At 41.8% G+C, this 19,115-nt stretch overlaps 1 protein-coding gene across 1 annotated transcript in view; it reads left to right on the plus strand.

Annotated features, from left to right (window-relative positions):
• Positions 1 to 1,021: 1,021 nt before the first annotated feature.
• Positions 1,022 to 19,115, plus strand: part of ACIN1 (apoptotic chromatin condensation inducer 1) — a 37,090-nt gene continuing 18,996 nt past the window's right edge. The window contains exons 1-7 of the mRNA XM_083882171.1: positions 1,022 to 1,403; positions 5,035 to 5,100; positions 6,390 to 6,486; positions 9,520 to 9,584; positions 10,320 to 11,102; positions 12,108 to 12,148; positions 16,997 to 17,054. Of these exons, the coding sequence (XP_083738297.1) occupies positions 1,266 to 1,403; positions 5,035 to 5,100; positions 6,390 to 6,486; positions 9,520 to 9,584; positions 10,320 to 11,102; positions 12,108 to 12,148; positions 16,997 to 17,054 (1,248 nt within the window). The 5' untranslated portion in view covers positions 1,022 to 1,265. The remainder of the gene's footprint in view (positions 1,404 to 5,034; positions 5,101 to 6,389; positions 6,487 to 9,519; positions 9,585 to 10,319; positions 11,103 to 12,107; positions 12,149 to 16,996; positions 17,055 to 19,115) is intronic.

The raw sequence follows: 19,115 nt of genomic DNA on the forward strand, positions 1-19,115 counted from the left end.
CCCCCCAAATCCCCCAAATTTCCCCCAAATTCACCCCAAATCCCCCCAAACTCCCCAAATTTCCCAAAATCCCCCAAATTTCACCCAAAATCCCCCAAATTCACCCCAAAATCCCCCGAATTTCCCCCAAAATGCCCCAAATTCACCCCAAAATCCCCCAAATTTCCCTCAAATTCACCCCAAAATCCACCTGGAAAACCCCAAATCCCTCAAATTCCCCCAAATCCCCCCAAACTCCCCAAATTTCCCCAAATCCTCCAAATTCTCCCCAAAACCCCCAAATTTCTCCCAAAACCCCCCAAATTTCCCCCCAAATCCCCAAGTTCTCCCCAAAATCCCCCAATTTTCCCCCAAATTTACCCCCAAATCCCCCCAAATTCTCCCCAAAATCCCTCAAATTTTCCCCCAAACTCACCTGGAGACGCCAAAATCCTCCCAAATTTCCCCCAAAATCCCCCAAATTCAGTCCCGAATCCCCCAAATTCAGCCCAAAACCCCCAAATTCTCCCCAAAATCCCCCAAATTCACCCCAAAATCCTCCAAATTCTCCCCAAACCCCCCAAATCCCCCAAATTCTCCCCAAAACCTCTCAAATTCTCCGCAAAATCCTCCAAATTTCCCCCGAAACCCCCCAGATTTCCCCCAAATCCCCCCAAACTCCTCAAAACACCCCAAATTTTCCTCAAATTCACCCGAAAATCCACCTGGAAAACCCCCAAATTTCCCCCAAATTCACCCCAAATCCCCCCAAACTCCCCAAATTTCCCCAAACTCCTCAAATTTCCCCAAATTCTCCCCAAATTCTTCTCCCTCGTCACTTCCCGGAACCTCCAACCACCGGAAACCTCCGAAACCTTCCGAAAACCTCCGAAAATCTCCGAAAAACCCCCCAAACTCCTCCCACAACACCCGAACCTTTCCGAAAACCCCCGAATATTTCCGAAAACCCCCGAAAATTTCCGAAAACCCCCGAATATTTCCGAAAACCCCCGAACTTCCTTTTTACCACCGGAAACCTCCGAATGAATCCCGGAAAGTCCCGATTGTCCCTGACGAAAACACCCGAACCCTCTTTCCCCACCGGAACCACCCGAACCCTCCCGAAAACCCTCCTCACAAACACCCCGAATTAATTCCGGAAAAAGCCGAAAAGCTGCCGAAAATCTCCGAATCTCCCACCCGGAACTTCCCGAAGGGTTTTTTTAATTTCCTTCCCCTTTTATTATTTTTTTTTTTTTGGTTTTCACGAGCGGCGCCACAGGAAGATGGCGGACGGGGAGGAGGTGACTCTGGACGGGCGGCCGCTCCATTCCCTGAGAGTCGCCGATCTCAAAGCGGCTCTGGAGCAGCGAGGCCTGGCTAAGAGCGGCCAGAAGAGCGCTTTGATCAAGAGGCTGCGAGGGGTAAAGAGAAGAAAAAAAGAAATAAATATAAAATAAAAAAGAAATGGCGCTTTGAGGGAGGAAAGGCCGCGGCGTGAGGGGAGAAAGGGGGGGGCGGGAAAATGGCGGCGCATGCGCGGGAAAATAAAGGGGGGGGTGAGGGAAACCCCCCCCCCCTCCCCTCAGGGGGGTTTTCCCGCCAAAATGTGAGGGGAGAAAAAGGGCGGGAAAAGGAGAGAGAGACCCCCCCCCCTCATTAAAGGTGATGAGGGGTGAGGGGGAAGGGAGGAAATAGGGGAATAAATTGGGGGTTTTGGGGTGAAAAAAGGGGGTTTTGGGTGAGTAGTGAAGGGAGATTTTAAGTGGGAGTGAGTTTTGAGGTAGAAAAAGGGGTTTTGGGGTGAGTTGTGAGGGGAGATTTGAGGCGGGAGGGTGTTTTTGGAGTGAAAAAAGTGGGTTTTGGGCGAGTTGTGAAGGGAGGTTTGATGTGAGGGGGAGTTTTTGGGGTGAAAAAAGTGGATTTTTGGTGAGTTGTGAGGTGGGAGCGATTTTTTAGGGTGAAAAAAGTGGATTTTGGGTGAGTTTTTTGGGGAGGTTTGAGGTGGGAGAGTTTTTTCGGTGGGTTTTGGGTGAGTTGTGAGGGAAAAGTGGTTTTTTGGGGTAGAAAAAGGGGATTTTGAGCCGAGTTGTGAGGGGAGATTTGAGGTTGGGGTGAGTTTTGGGGTGAAAAAAAGCGAATTTTTGGTGAGTTTTTTTGGGAGATTTGAGGCAGGAGGGTTTTTTTGGTGGGTTTTGGGTGAATTGTGAGGGGAGATTTGAGATAAAAGTGACTTTTTGAGGTGAAAAAAGGAGATTTTGGGTCAGTTGTGAGGTAAAAGTGTTTTTTTGTGGTGAAAAAAGGGGGTTTTGGGTGAGTTGTGAGAGGAGATTTGAGGTAAAAGTGACTTTTTGGGGTAAAAAAGGAGATTTTGGGTCAGTTGTGAGGTAAAAGTGTTTTTTTGGGGGTAGAAAAAGAGGGATTTGGGGGAGTTACGAGGGGAGATTGAAGTAAGAGCGACTTTTTGGGGTAAAAAAAGGAGTTTTTGAGTGAGTTGTGAGGGGAGATTTGAGGCAAGAGCGATTTTTTGGGGTGAAAAAAGCGAATTTTTGGCAAGTTGTGAGGGGAGATTTGAGGTGCGAACGAGTTTTTTGGTGGGTTTTGAGTGAATTCTGAGGGAAAGTTCAGGTGAGAGCGATTTTTTGAGGTGAAAAAAGGAGATTTTGGGTGAGTTGTGAGGTGAGAGCGATTATTTGGGGTGAAAAAAGCGAATTTTTGGTGAGTTTTTTTGGGAGATTTGAGGCGAGAGGGATTTTTTTGTGGGTTTTGGGTGAATTGTGAGGAAAACTTTGATGTGAAAGTGACTTTTTGGGGTGAAAAAAGCGAATTTTTGGTGAGTTTTTTTGAGAGATTTGAGGCGAGAGGGTTTTTTTGGTGAGTTTTGGGTGAATTGTGAGGGAAAGTTGAGGTGAGGGTGAGTTTTGGGGTGAAAAAAGGAGATTTTGGGTGAGTTGTGAGGGGAGGTTTGAGGTAAAAGCGACTTTTTGAGGTGAAAAAAGGAGATTTTGGGTGAGTTGTGAGGGGAAATTGAGGTGAGAATGGATTTTTTGGTGGGTTTTGGGTGAGTTTTTTGGGAGATTTGAGGTGAGGGTGAGTTTTGAGGGAGGAAAAAAGTGGATTTTTGGTGAGTTGTGAGGTGGGAGCGATTTTTTAGGGTGAAAAAAGTGGATTTTGGGTGATTTTTTTTGGGGAGATTTGAGGTGGGAGAATTTTTTTGATTTAAAAAGGGAGGATTTTGGGCAAGTCCTGAGGGGAGATTTTTGAGGTAGGAGGGATAATTTTGGAGTGAAAAAAGTGGATTTTTGGTGAGTTGTGAGGTGGGAGCGATTTTTTTTTTTTGGGTGAAAAAAGTGGGTTTTGGGCAAGTTGTGAGGGGAAATTTGAGGTAAAGGCGACTTTTTGGGGTGAAAAAAGTGGATTTTGGGTGAGTTTTTTGGGGAGGTTTGAGGTGGGAGAGTTTTTTCGGTGGGTTTTGGGTGAGTTGTGAGGGAAAAGTGGTTTTTTGGGGTGGAAAAAGTGGATTTTGGGTGAGTTCTTTGAGGAGATTTGAGGTGTGAGATTTTTTTTTGATTTGAAAAAGTGGATTTTTGGACAAGTTGTGAGGGGAAATTTGAGGTAAAAGCGACTTCTTGGGGTGAAAAATGAGGATTTTGGGTGAGTTGTGAGGTGGGAATGATTTTTTTGGGGTGAAAAAAGCAGATTTTGGGCAAATTGTGAGGGGAGATTTGAGGTAAAAGCGACTTTTTTGGGGTAAAAAAGTGGATTTTGGGTGAGTTGTGAGGGGAACTTTGAGGTGGGAATGGATTTTTTGGTGAATTTTGAGGTGAGGGCGAGTTTTGAGGTAGAAAAAGGATGTTTTGGGTGAGTTGTGAGGGGAGGTTTGATGTGAGGGGGAGTTTTGGGGTGAAAAAAGCGGATTTTGGGCAAGTTGTGAGGGGAGATTGAGATGAAAGTGAGTTTTGGGGTGAAAAAAAGGGTTTTTTGGGTGAATTGTGAGGGGAGATTTGAGGTAAAAGTGACTTTTTGGGGTAAAAAAGGAGATTTTGGGTGAGTTGTGAGGTAAAAGTGTTTTTTGGGGTGAAAAAAGGATGTTTTGGGTGAGTTGTGAGGGGAAATTGAGGTGAGAATGGATTTTTTGGTGGGTTTGGGTGAGTTTTTTGGGAGATTTGAGGTGAGGGTGAGTTTTGAGGGAGAAAAAAGTGGATTTTGGGTGAGTTGTGAGGGGAACTTTGAGATAAAAGTGACTTCTTGGGGTGAAAAATGTGGATTTTGGGTGAGTTGTGAGGTGGGAATGATTTTTTGGGGTAAAAAAGGTGATTTTGGGCAAATTGTGAGGGGAGATTTGAGGTAAAAGCGACTTTTTGGGGTGAAAAAAGGAGATTTTGGGTGATTTTTGAAGGGAATTTTGAGGCTTGAGCACTTTTTTTGGATGTTTTTGGTGTGTTTAAGGGATTTTTGGGGGTTAAAAATGAGATTTTTTTTGTGGGGTTTTGTGGTTTTTATGAGTTTGGGGAAAATCCTGAGACAATTTGGGTTTAAAAATCTGATTTTGAGGAGTTTTTGGGAAGATTTTGGGGTGAAAAATCTGAATTTTGAGGAGTTTGACCAAAGTTTTGAGGAAACTTTGGGTTTAAAAATCACATTTTGAGGAATTTGTGGAGGATTTTGGGGTGAAAATTCTGATTTTAATGAGTTTTTTGAGGGGATTTGGTGTCAAAATTCCACATTTTTGGGGCTTTGAGGAGCATTTTGGGGCAAAAATTTTGGTTTTTAACATTTTAAAGATTTTTTGGGGGTGAAATTGTTGTTTTGAGTCATTTTTGGGGAGTTTGGGGGAGATTTTGAGGCAAAAATTGGAGTTTTGGAGGCGAATTATGTGAAAAAATCAGAATTTTTGGGGAATTTTGGGTGGATTTTTGGGGATTTTTGGGGAAATTTGGGGGATTTTTGGGGAAATTTGGGGGATTTTGGGGTGGGAGGGTTAAAATAAAAGGATTGAATGAAAAATGGGATTTGAGGGAGTTTTAATTTTGCCAAAATTGTCCCGAATTTCAGGCGCTGATGTTGGAAAACCTCCAGAAACACTCGAGCCCCCACCCCACCTTCCAGCCCAACTCCCAGGTGAGAAAAAAACCAAAAAATCCCCCAAAATTTTCCCAAAATCCCAAAAAAATTCCCCCAAAAATTCCCCAAAATTCCCCCCAAAATCCCCTAAAAAAATCCCCCCAAAATTGTCAAAAAATTCCCACCAAAATCTCAAAATTCCCCCAAATTCCCAAAAAATCCCTCAAAAATTCCCAAAAAAATCCCTCAAAAATTCCCCCAAAAATTCCCCAAAAATTCCCATAAAAATCCTCCAAAATCCACCCAAAAACACCCCAAAAATCCCTGAAAAATCCCCCAAAAATCTCCAAAAAATTCCCCAAAAATTGCCAAAAAATTCCCCCCAAATCCCCCTCAAATTCCCAAAAAATTCCCGCAAAAATTTCCCAAAATTCCCCCAAAAATCCCCTAAAAATCCCCCAAAATTCACCAAAAAAATCACCAAAATCCCCCCAAAAATCCCCCAAAATTGCCCCAAAATTTGCCAAAAAAATTCCCCCAAAATCCCAAAAATTTTCCCCAAAAATCCCCTCAAAAATGCCCCAAAATTCCCCCAAAAATTCCCTAAAAAATCCCCAAAAAACCCCCCCCAAAATTCACCAAAAATTCCTCCAAAATCTACAAAAAATCTCCCAAAAATCCCCAAAAAATTCCCCAAAATACCCAAAAAATCCCCCCAAATTTCCCAAAAAATCTTCCTAAAAACCCCCCCAAAAATCCTCCCGAAAATTCCCAAAAATTGTCAAAAATTCCCCCCAAAATTACCCAAAAATCCCCCAAAATTCCCCCAAAAAATCCTCCAAAAAATTACCAAAACGGCCCCAATAAACCCTCAGAAATCCCCCAAAAATGCTCAAAAAAATCCCCCCAAAATCCCCCAAAATTCCCCCAAAAATTCAAAAAAAAATTCCTCCAAAAATCCCTCAGAATTCCCAAAAAATCCCCCCCATATGCCCCAAAAAATCCTCAAAAAAATCCCCCCAAATCCTCCCAAAATCCCCCCAAATTTCCCCAAAAATCCCCCAAAATCCCAAAAAAAATCCCTCAAAAAATTCCCCAAAAATTGTCAAAAAAATCCCCCAAAAATTATTGAAAAATCCCCAAAAATTGTCAAAAAAACCCTCAAAAAATCCCCAAAAAATCCTCAAAAATCACCAAAAAATTCACCAAAAAATCGCCAAAAAATCCCCAAAAATCATCAAAAATTCACCAAAAAAAGCCCAAAAATATCCCAAAAAATCAGAAAAAATTCCCAAAATTCCCAAAAATTCCCCAAATGTTTGGAATTTGTTGTTTTTTCCCCCCAGATGGGCGAGGCCATGGGGCAGAACAGCATCATCAAGCAATACCTGGAGAAGCAGCAGGAGCTGCTGCAGCAACGGCGGGACCCCCCTGAGCCTCACGGTGAGAAAATACACCCCAAAAATTCCCAAATTTATCCCAAAATCAGCCCAAAAATCCTCCCAAAATCATCCAAAAATTCAGCCCAAAATTAGCCAAAAAATCATCCCCAAAATTCCCCCAAAATCATCCAAAATTCACCCCAAAAATTCCTTTAAAATCACCTCAAAAATCCCCAGGATTTATCCCAAAATCAGCCCAAAATCAGCCCCAAAATCATCCCAAAATTACCCCAAAACCCCCAAAATTTATCCCAAAAATCACCCCAAAAATCAGCCCAAATTTATCCCCAAATCATCCAAAAATTCAACCCAAAACTACCCCAAAAATCCTCCCAAAATCCTCCCAAAATCAGCCCAAAATCTCCCAAAATCACCCCAAAAAACCCCCAAAAAATCACCCCAGAAAAACCCCAGAGTTTTTCCCAAGTCACCTCAAAAATTTTCCAAAAATCACCCCAAAATCCCCCAAAATCAGCCCAAAATCAGCCCAAAATTCACCCCAAAAATCCTCCAAATTAACCCCAAAAATCTTCCCAAAAATCACCCTAAAAATCCCCCAAATTTATCCCAAAAATCTCCCAAAAATCAGCCCAAAATTCACCTCAAAATCCCCCAAATTTACCCCAAAATCCTCCCAAAATCATATGAAAATTCCTCCCGAAATCACCCCCAAAATCCCCCCAAAAATCCCCCCAAAATCACCCCAAAGATCTTCCCAAAATCTCCCAAATTTATCCCAAAATTTATCCCAAAATCCCCCCAAAAATTCCTCGATATTTATCCCAAAGTCCTCCCAAAAATCCACAAAATTTATTCCAAAAATCCTCCGAAAATCACCCCAAAATTCACCCAAAATTATCACCAAAAATCACCCCAAAAATTCACAAAATTTATCCCGAAATCCTTCCAAAAATCCCCCCAAAATTCCCCCAAATTCACCCCCAAAATCCCCTCAAATTCACCCAAAATTATCACCAAAAATCCCCACAAAATTCACCCCAAAATCATCCCAAAATTCACCTCAAAAATCCTCTAATTTATCCCAAAATCACCCCAAAAACTCCCCAAATTTATCCCGAAAATCCCGCAAAATTCACCCCAAAATCAGACCAAAATCAGACCAAAATCACCCCAAATTTACCCCAAAAATCACCCGAAAATCACCCTAAAAATTCTTCCAAAATCACCCCAAAATCCCCCCAAATATTCGCACAAAATCACCCCAAAATTCCCCCAAAATTACCGCAAAAATCACCTCAAAAATCCCCAAATTAACCCCAAAATCCTCCCAAATTTACCCTAAAAATCACTCTAAAAATCTCCCAAATTTATGCCAAATTCACCCCAAAATTCACCCGAATTTATCCCAAAAATCCCCCCAAAATCGCCCAAAAAATCCCCCCAAAATTCCCCCAAAAATCACCCCAAAAATTTCCCAAAATCACCTCAAAAATCCCCCCAAATTACCCCAAAAATACCCCCAAAATCACCCCAAAATTCACCTCAAAAATCCCTTAATTTATCCCAAAATCATCCCAAAAATCACCCCAAAATCCTCCCAAGAATTTACCAAAACACCCCAAAAATCCTGCAAAATTCACCCCAAAATCACCCCCAAATCCTTCAAATTTACCCCAAGATTTATCCCAAAATCACCCCAAAATCATCCCAAAATCAGCCAAAAAATACCCCCCAAATTCACCCCAAAAATCCACAAATTTATCCTAAAAATCCCTCAAATTCACCCCAAAAATCTCCCCAAAAATCACCCCGAAAATCACCCAAATTTACCCTCAAGAATCACCTGAAAATCACCTTAAAAATTTCTCCAAAATCACCTGAAAATTCCCTCAAAATCCCCCAAAAATCCCCCAAAAATCCCCCAAATTTATCCCAAAAATCTCCCCAAAATCAGCCCAAAAATCACCCCAAAAATCCCCCCAAATTTCCCCAAAATCACCCAAAAAATTTCCTCAAAATCACCCCAAAAATCCCCCTAAAATCATCAAAAAATCTACCCCAAAATCACCCCAAAAACCCCAAAAAAATCCCCCCAAATTCACCTCAAAAATTTCCCAAATTTACCATAAAAATCCCCCCAAATCACCCCAAAATCCCTCCAAAAATCACCCCAAAAATCCACCAAACTTACCCCAAAAATCCTCAAATTCACCCCAAAAATCACCCAAAAACTATTCTCAAAAATTACCCCAAAAATCCCCCAAATTTATCCCAAAAATCCCCAAAATCCCCCAAAATTCACCCAAAAAATTCTCCAAAATCCCCCCAAAATTCACCCCAAAACCCCCAAATTTCACCAGAATTTCCCCAAATTTCACCCAAAAACCCCCCAAAATTCACCCACATTTACCCCAAAATCCCCCAAATTTTCTCCAAATTTCCCCCAAAAAAATCCCCAAAAAATTCCCCAAAATTCACCCCAAAATCCCCCAAATTTCACCCCAAAATCCCCCAAATTCACCCAAAAAATCCCCAATTTTTCTCCAAATTTCACCCAAAAAAATCCCCAAAAAATTCCCCAAAATTCACCCCAAAAATCCCCCAAATTTCACCAAAATTTCCCTAAATTTTACCCAAAAACCCCCAAAATTCACCCAAATTTACCCCAAATTCCCCCCCAAAAATCCCCAATTTTTCTCCAAATTTCACCCAAAAAAATCCCCAAAAAATTCCCCAAAATTCACCCCAAAATCCCCCAAATTTCACCAGAATTTCCCCAAATTTTCCCTAAAATCCCCCAAATTTACCCCAAAATATCCCAAATTTTACCCAAAAACCCCCAAAATTCACCCAAATTTACCCCAAATTCCCCCAAAAAATCCCCCAAATTTTCTCCAAATTTCACTCAATTTTCACCAAAAAATCCCCCAAATTCACCCCAAAAATCCCAAATTTTTGCCAAAATTCCCTCAAATTTTACCCCAAACCCCCAAATTTCACCAAAATTTCCCCAAATTTCACCGAAATCCCCCAAATTTCCCCCAAAATGTGAATTTTTGGTGTTTTTTTTCAGCCTCGGAGGGAGGAGAGGACGAGGAGGACGAGGAGGAGGAAGGAGGGGGGAGGAAGGACAGGAGGAAAACGGTAAAAAAATCCAAATTTTTGTCGTAATTTGGGATATTTTGGTAAAAAAATTTGAATTTTTCTTTAATTTTGGGTTTTTTAAAAAAAAAAATCTGGATTTTTTTTGTCTAATTTTGAAATTTTTTGGGAATTTTTTGTAAAAAATTGGGATTTTTTTCTAATTTTGGGGAGAATTTTGTTGTTTTTTTTTTAATTTTTTGGAGGAGTTTTTAAAATTTCAGAAAGTTTTCCCCAGTTTTGGGTAAAATTTCCTCATTTTTGGGTCGAAATTCCCAATTTTGGGTGAAGTTTCCTCGTTTTTTGGAGGAAAAATTCTTAATATTAGTTTTATTTTGAATTTATTTCTGTTTTTTCTTGGTTTTTAGGGCAGAATTTTTATTTTTTATTTTATTTTTAATAAACGTTTTATAAATTCTGACGTTTTGGGTGAATTTTCCTTATTTTCGGGTCGAATTTCCTATTTTTGGATGAATTTTTCCTATTTTTGGGGCAGAATTTTTACTTTTTATTTTTAATTTATTTTTTATATTTTTTTGACATTTTGGGGTGAATTTTCCTCCTTTTTGAGTAAAATTTCCCATTTTTTGTCAAATTTTTCCTATTTCTGGGCAAATTTTTTTAACACTTATTTATCTTAAATTTTTTAATAATTTATTTTAATTTATTTGAAATTTATCTTTAATTTTCTTTCAATAAATTTTGACATCTTGGGGTCGAATTTCCCAATTTTTAAACAGTTTTTTCCCATTTTTTAACCAATTTTTTCTCTTTTTTTCCCCCCAGCCCCGCCTGGCCCCGCCCCCCGGCCCCACCCCCTCGCTAAGCCCCGCCCCCTCCCTAAGCCCCGCCCCCCGGCGGCGCCGCCCCGCCCCCGAGGACGAGGAGGAGGAGGAAGAGGAGGAAGAAGAAGAAGAGGAAGAAGAAGAGGAAGAAGAAACCCCAAAATCCCCAAAAATCCCCCCCAAAACACCCGAAAAGGGGGCGGAGCCTCGGCCGGAACAAGCCACGCCCACTCCGGGAAAAGGGGCGGAGCCAAAACAGGAAGTGGCTGAGACAAAACCGGAAATAGCGGAGCCAAAACAGGAAATGGTAGAAACAAAACAGGAAATGGCGGAGACAAAACAGGAAGTGGATGAAGCAGAACAGGAAGTGGTGGAGACAAAACAGGAAGTGCCGGAAGCGGAAGTAGAAACAACTGAGACCAAACAGGAAGTGGAGGAACGTAAACAGGAAGTGGAGGAGCCTAAACAGGAAGTGGAGGAAATGGAGACGGCGCCCCCCTGTGGGGAGCAGGAAATTCCCGCCCCAAAGGGGGCGGAGCTTCCGGAGGAAAAGGAGGAGGAGCTTCCCCAGAAGGGGGCGGGGCTAAAGGAGGAGGGGGAGGAGCCGCCATTGGGCAGGGAGGAGGCCCCGCCCCCTTCTGGCCCCTCCCCCACTCGGTCTTCATCCTCTGACTCCTCCTCCTCGTCCTCGGCCCCGCCCTCCCCACACGGCCACGCCTCACCCGGACAGGTAAAGCTAATGAAAAATGGGCGGGGCCAAAAATGGGGCGGGGCTTAAGAAAAGGGGGCGGGGCTAAAAGGGGGCGGGGCTAAAAGGGGGCGGGGCTAAAAGGGGTGGAGTTTTGGAGGTCCCACCTCTTTTACTTGTTCGGGTGAGTCTGGAGGGAAAAAGGGGCGTGGCCAAAATGTGTGGGGCCAAAAATGGGGGAGGGACTGGGGAAAAGGGGGCGGGGCTAAGAAAAAAGGGGGTGGAGCTTAAGTCACTCCTTTTCCTTCTATTGGTGCTCAGGTGAGTCTATAGGGAAAGGGGGCGTGGCCAAAAATGGGGCGGGGCCTGTAAAAGGGGGTGTGGCTTTAGAGGTCCCTTTACCTGCTCAGGTGAGTCTGGAGGGAAAGGGGGCGTGGCCAAAAGGGGAGGAATTTCAGAAAGGGGGCGGGGCTTATAAAAAGTGGGTGGGGCTTCAGAGGTCTCATTACTTGCCCAGGTGAGTCTATAGGAAAAGGGGGCGTGGCCAAAAATGGGGCGGGGCCTGAGTTAAAATGGCAGTGTTTAAGAAAGGGGGCGTGGTTTAGAGGAAAAAGGGGCGGGGCTTCAGAGACCCCTCCCCTTTTTCCCATTTATTGGCACATGGAAATATAAACAGAAAAGGGGCGGAGCTTTGAAAAAGGGGCAGAGCTTCAGAGGCCCCGCCCCCTTTTCCTTATTTGACTCACATAAATCAGAGAGGAAAAAGGGGGCGGGGCCAAGAAAAAGGGGCGTGGCTAATTAAAGAGGTCGGAGCCAATGAGGTCTAATTGGGCCAATCAAAGGGGTGGAGCTTTATAAGCCCCTCCCACCAGCCTCATTTACATATTGAGGTGAGTCTAAAGAAAAAGGAGGCGTGGCCAAGGAAAAAGTGGGTGGGGCCAGGGGAAAGGGGGTGTGGCCAAGGGAAAGGGGCGGGGCTAAAAGGCCCCTCCCCCACCCAAAAGGGTTGAAAATTTTGATGGTTTTTTGTTTTGTTTTGTGTTTCAGGAGGGGGAGGGGCAGAGCCGGGACACGCCCAAGGACGAGAGGTCAGTGGGGGAGGGGAATTTGGGGGGAATTTTGGGGGGTTTTTGGGGTCCCCAAATGGGTCTGGGGGAGTTTTGGGATTTTTTTAGGATTTTTTTAGGATTTTTTGAGGGATTTTTGGGGGGGATTTTTAGAGGTTTTAGGGGAATTTTTGGGGGTTTTTAAGGATATTTTTGGCGGATTTTTAGAGGATTTTTTGGGGGGAAATTTTGGAGATTTTTGGGGGGAATTTTTTGGGTGTTTTTGGAATTTTTGGGGGATTTTTGGGGAGATTTTTGGGGAGATTTTTGGGGGTATTTGGGTGATTTTTAGGGATTTTTTGGGTGATTTTTAGGGATTTTTTTGGGATATTTGGGGGAATTTTGGGGGGATTTTTTAGGGACTTTGAGAAGGGATTTTTTAGGGGATTTTGGGGTTTTTTTTGGGGCATTTTTGTAGATTTTTTTTTTTTTTTTTTTTGGGGGGGAATTTTTAAGACTTGGGGGATTTTTTTGGGCAATTTTTTTTAGATTTTTGAGGGGATTTTTAGGAGTTTTTGGGGAATATATTTTTGGGATATTTGGAGGAATTTTTCGGAGTTTTTTGGGTATTTTTGGGGGTATTTTTGGGGTATTTTTGTGGGAATTTTTAGAGATTTTTAGGGGGTTTTTAAAAGATTTTGGGAGGATTTTTTTGGGATTTTGGGGGGAATTTTAGGGAATTTTTTTGGGATTTTTTGGGGGATATTTGGGAGAATTTTCTGGTGATTTTTGGAGGATTTTTAGGGTCATTTTTTGGGATATTTTTGGGGGATTTTTGGGAATTTTTGGGGCATTATTGGGATATTTTTGGGGCATTTTTTGGGATATTTTTGGGGATTTTTGGAGGATTTTCGGGGGACTTTTGAGAGGATTTTAAGGGATTTTTTGGTTGATTTTTAGGGGATATTTTGAGGATTTTTTGGCGATTTTTTGCGTGATTTTTGGGGATATTTGGGGGAATTTTTCGGGATTTTTTGGGTGAATTTTGGGGGCATTTTTTGGGATATTTGGAGGGATTTTTGGGGGATTTTTTTGGGCATTTTTGGGGGTATTTTTGGGAATTTTTTCGGCATTTTTGGGGGGATTTTTGGGGCATTTTTTAGGATATTTTTGGAGAGTTTTGGAGGATTTTTAGGGGCAATTTTTGGGATATTTTGGGGGGATTTTCAGGCTTTTTTGGGAGAAGTTTTTGGAGATTTTTGGGGGGATTTTTTGAGGGTTTTTGGGAGAAGTTTTTGGGGAGATTTTGAAGGATTTTTTGTAGAATTTTTGGAAAAATTTTTTGGATTTTTGGGAATTTTTTTGGCATTTTTTAGGCATTTTTGGTGATTTTTGGGGGGATTTGTAGGGATTTTTTTAGGGGAATTCTTGGAGATTTTTTGTGGGATTTTGGTGGATTTTTTAGGGATTTTTGGGGGACTTTTGGAGGATTTTTTAGGGGGATTTTTTTGGGGATTTTTTGGAATTTTTTGGGATTTTTGGGGTTTTTTTTGGGGGAGATTTTTGTTGATTTTTTTGTTGATTTTTTGGGGATATTTGGAGGATTTTTGGGGCATTTTTTGGGATATTTTGGGGACTTTTGGAGGATTTTTGGGGCATTTTTTTGGTGATTTTTGGGAATTTTTGGGGCTTTTTTTTGGCGGATTTTGGGGCATTTTTTAGGCTATTTTTGGGGCTTTTTTTGGGAATTTTTTGGAATTTTTTGGGGAATTTTGGGCCTCCCCAATTGGGCTCTGAGGGCGCTGATCCCTGTGGGCGTGGCCTGCCCATATACGGCTTTCCCGCCGCGCCCAAACACCACCCCTCATTTGCATAAACCCCACCCCCATTGCCTCATAGCCACGCCCCCTTTTTCCTCTTTCTATGGGCGCTCTGCTGTTCTTAGCCACGCCCACCCCGTGCTCTGATTGGTCGAAATTTGAATGTCCCGCCCCCATGGGCGGCTCTGATTGGTCGAGGCGCGGGGCATGCTGGGATCGCGGCAAGATGGCGGCGCCGGCCGGCTGCGGCCGCCCCGCACAATAGCGGGGGGGGGAGGGGGCGCGGGGTGAGGCGGGAAACGGGGAAAAAACGGGAAAAATGGGGGAAAATGGGGAAAAATGGGAATTCCGGGAGGAGAAATGGGGAGAGGGGGCGGGAAAAGGGGGAAATGGGCGGGAAAAATGGGGGTTCTGAGGGGGAGATGGGGGGAATGAGGGTCTGTGAGGGGAAAAATGGGAATTGTGAGGGGAAATCGGGGATTTCTGAGGGAAAAATGGGAAATTCTGAGGGAAAAGTGGGCGGGAATCGGGGAATTTTGGGAGAAAATGGGGAATTGTGAGGGGAAAATGGGGAATTTTGAGGGGAAAATGGGGAGTTTTGAGGGGAAATCGGGGATTCTGAGGGGGAAAATGGAAATTCTGAGGGTGAAATGGGGAGTTGTGAGGGGAAAGTGGGAGGGAAAATGGGGATTTTAAAGAGAAAATATGAATTTTGAGGGGAAAATGGGGAATTGTGAGGGGAAAATGGGAATTCGAGCGGAAAAATGGGGAAATCTGAGGGGAAATGGGGAAATCTGAGGGAAAGAGGGGAGAAAAAAGGGGAATTTTAAAGGGAAAACTGAAATTATGAGGGGGAAAATGGGGATTTCTGAGGGAAAAGTGGGTGGAAAATGGGAATTTTTGGGGAAAAATGGGGAATTTTGAGGGGAAAATGGGGAGTTTTGAGGGAAAATCGGGGATTCTGAGGGGGAAAATGGAAATTCTGAGGGGGAAAATGGGGAATTGTGAGGGGAAAAATGGGGAAATCTGAGAGAAAAGTGGCGGGAAAAGGAGAATTTTGAAGGGAAAATACGAATTTTGAGGGGAAAATGGGGAATTTTGAGGGAAAATCGGGGATTTCTGAGGAAAAAGTGGGAATTTCTGAGGGAAAAGTGGGCGGGAATTGGGGGATTTTGGGGAAAAATGGGGAATTGTGAGGGGAAAGTGGGGAGAAAATGGGAATTTTAAAGGGAAATTTTAACTGTGAGGGGAAAAATGGGAATTTCTGAGAGGAAATTGAGAATTCTGAGGGAAAACCCGAGAATTCTGAGGGGAAAATGGGGAATTTTGTGTGGAAAGTGGGAGGAAAATGGGAATTTTGGGTGATAAATGGGGAATTGTGAGGGGAAAACTGGGAATTCGGGGGAAAAAATGGGGAAATCTGAGGGAAAAGTTGCGGGGGAAATCGGGGATTTTAAAGGAAAAATGAGAATTCTGAGGAAAAATGGGAAATTTTGAGGGGAAAGTGGGGGGAAAATGGGAATTTTGAGGGAAAATCGGGGATTCTGAGGGGAAAATGGAAATTCTGAGGGGAAATGGGGAATTGTGAGGGAAAAGTGGTGGGAAAAGGGAGAATTTTAACGGGAAACTTGAAATTATGAGGGAAAAATGTGGATTTCTGAGGTTATAACAGAGAATTGTGAGGGGGAAAGGGTGGGAAATTGGGGAGTTCTGAGGGGAAAGTGGGAATTTTGATGGGAAAATTGGAAATTCTGAGGCGGAAATGGGGGAATTTGGAGGAAAAAAGGGAATTCTGAGGGGAAAATGGGGAGTTTTGGGGGAAATTGGAGGGAAATTGGGAGTTCTGAGGGAAAAATGGGGAATTTTGAGGGAGAAAATGGAAATTCTGAGGGGAAAGTGGGAGGAAAATGGGAAATTTTAAAGCGAAAATTGGGATTTTGAGGGGAAAAAAGGAGAATTCTGGGTTTTCTGAGGGGAAAATGGGAATTATGAGGGAAAAATGGGGAGTTGTGAGGGGAAAAGCGAGAAAAAAACGGGAATTTTTGAGGGAAAAATAGGAAAATTGAGGAATTCCCCCATCCCCCCCAAATCCCCCCCCAAAACCCCCCCAAAATCCCCAAAAAAGGCTCAAAAAAGTCCCTAAAAATCCCCAAAAAAATCCCATTAAAAATCCCCAAAAATTCCCCAAAAAAATCCCCCCAAAATTCCCAAAAATTCCCCAAAAAATTCCCTAAAAACCCCCAAAAATCCCCCTAAATTCCCCAAAAATTCCAAAAAATTCCCTAAAAAATCCCATAGAAATCCCAAAGAATTCCTAAAAATTCCCCAAAAATCCCAAAAAATCCCCAAAAAATCCCCAAAAATTCCCCCAAAAATGCCATAAAAATCCCCTAAAAAATCCAAAAAAATCCCCCAAAATTCCCTAAAAAATCCCATAAAAATCCCAAAAAAATCCCCCAAAAAATCCTCAAAAATTCCTTTAAAAAATCCTCAAAAAATCCCCCAAAAAATCCCTTAAAAATCCCAAAAAAATCCCATAAAAACCCCAAAAAATTCCTTTAAAAATTCCCAAAAACTGCCAAAAAATCACGTAAAAATATTATAAAAATCCTAAAAAAATTCCCTAAAAATTCCCAAAAAAATCCCATAAAAATCCCCAAAAATTCCCTAAAAATCCTAAAAAAATTCCCAAAAATTCCCAAAATAATCCCTTATAATTCCTTAAAAATCCCCAAAAATTCCCTTTAAAATCCAAAAAATTCCCTAAAAATCCCCAAAAATTCCCCAAAAAATCCCTTAAAAATCCAAAAAATTTTCCCTAAAAAATAAAAAAAATTCCCCAAAAATTCCCCAAAAAATCCCCAGAGAAATACCCAAAAAAATCCTATAAAAATCCCAAAAAATCCCAAAAAAATCCCCAAAAAATCCCCAAAAATTCTCAAAAAATCCCCAAAAATCCCTCCAAAATTCCCCAAAAAATTCCCTTAAAATCCCCCCACCCCCCAAACCCCCCAAAACCCCCCAAACCCCCCAAAAAACCCCCTCAAAATTGAATTTTTTCCCTTTGCAGCTCGTCAGTGGCCCCGCCCATGGAGCCGGGAGCCGCCCCCGGCCCCGCCCCCCCCGAGGTAACCCCGCCCCCTGTGGGGGAGGGGCGCAGGCTGGGGGAGGGGCGGGGCCACCCTGGGGGGGGAGGGGCCGAGGGGGGGGAGGGGCCCAAAGGGGGGGGAGGGGATTGGGGGGTTTGGGGGGGGGTTGGGCCCAAAATTTGGGGGTTTTGTCACAAAAAATTCGGATTTTTTTTGTCCCAAAATTCAGATTTTTGACCCTAAATTGGGGGTTTTTAACCCAAAAATTGGGGTTTTCGTACAAAAATTTGGGGGTTTTGACCCAAAATTTCAATTTTTACACCCAAAATTCAGATTTTTAGACCCAAAAATGGGGGGTTTTTTTTATCGCAAAATTGTGGATTTTGTCCACAAATTGAGGTTTTAGAGCCAAAAATTGGGAATTTCATCCCAAAATTGGGGGTTTTAGACCCAAAATTCCCGTTTTTGACCCAAAATTGGGGGGTTTTGACCCAAAATTCAGATTTTTAGACCCAGAATTGGGGATTTTTTCCCCAAAACTGGGATTTTTGTCACAAAAAATTTGGATTTTTTTTTGTCCAAAAATTGGGTTTTTGGTACAAAAATTTGGGGGTTTTGACCCAAAATTCAGATTTTTAGACCCAAAATTGGGAATTTCATCCCAAAATTGGGGGTTTAAGATCCAAAATTCCCATTTTTGACCTAAAATTGGGGTTTTTTGACCCAAATTTCTTATTTTTAGACCCAAAATTGGGGATTTTATCGAAAAATTGAGGGTTTTGACCCAAAATTGGGGGTTTTTGACACAAAATTCAGATTTTTACACCCAGAATTGGGGATTTTGTCCCAAAAATTGGGGATTTTTGTCACAAAAAATTTGGGTTTTTATCGTCTCAAAAATTCGGGATTTTTGATATAAAAATTTGGGGGTTTTTGTCCGAAAAATTGGAATTTTTTTGGTCTTAAAATTGGGGTTTTTGTTCAAAAATTTGGGGATTTTGTCACAAAAAAAATCTGGATTTTTTTTGTCCCAAAATTCGGGATTTTTGATATAAAAATTTGGGGATTTTGTCCCAAAAGTTGGGGGGTTTTCGCACCTAAAACTGGGATTTAATTCCCAAAAATTAAGAATTTTTTTTCCCAAAAAAATTCAGGTTCTTCCCCAAAAATTGGGATTTTTTTTTCTCCCCAAACTCGGGCTTTTCACACCCAAAATTTGGGATTTTTTTCCTGAAAAAATTGGTATTTTCCCCCCAAAATTTGGATTTTTTCACCCAAAAATTGGGTTTATTTTCCCCAAAAATTCAGATTTTTTACCCCAAAAATTGGGATTTTTTTCCCTAAAAATTTGGGTTTATTTTCCCTAAAAATTCAGAATTTTCCCCCAAAAATTCAGATTTTTTTTCCCCCAAAATTTGGGTTTTTTTCACCAAAAATTCACATTTTTTCCCCTTAAAAATGGGATTTTCCCCCCAAAAATTCACATTTTCCCCCCAAAATTGATATTTTTACCCCCAAAAATTCATATTTTTCCCCCTAAAAAATGGGATTTTTCCCCAAAAAAAATTCAGTTTTTTCCCCAAAAAATTGTGATTTTTCCCCAAAAAATTGAGACTTTTTTCCCCCTAAAAAATGAGATTTTTCCCTAAAAAAATGGGATTTTTCTCCCCTAAAAATTAGGATTTTTCCCCCCAAAAATTCACATTTTTCCCCCTAAAAAATGAGATTTTTCCCCCAAAAAACCACATTTTTCCCCCCAAAAATTCAGATTTTTTCCCCTTAAAAAATGGGATTTTTTCCCCTAAAAATTCACATTTTCCCCCTAAAAAATGATATTTTTACCCCCCAAAATTCACATTTTTCCCCCTAAAAAATAGGATTTTTCCCCCCAAAATTTCAGATTTTTTTCCTCCAAAAATTCGGGTTTATTTTCCCTAAAAATTCAGATTTTTGCCCCAAAAATTGGGAATTTTCCCCCCAAAAATTCACATTTTCCTCCTAAAAAAATGGGATTTTTCCCCAAAAAATTCACATTTTTCCCCCAAAAATTGATATTTTCCCCCCAAAAAATTCCGATTTTTCCCCCGAATTGGGATTTTT

Source organism: Zosterops lateralis (assembly GCF_965231275.1).
Source record: "Zosterops lateralis genome assembly, chromosome: 38".
Classification (NCBI taxonomy): Eukaryota; Metazoa; Chordata; class Aves; order Passeriformes; family Zosteropidae; genus Zosterops; species Zosterops lateralis.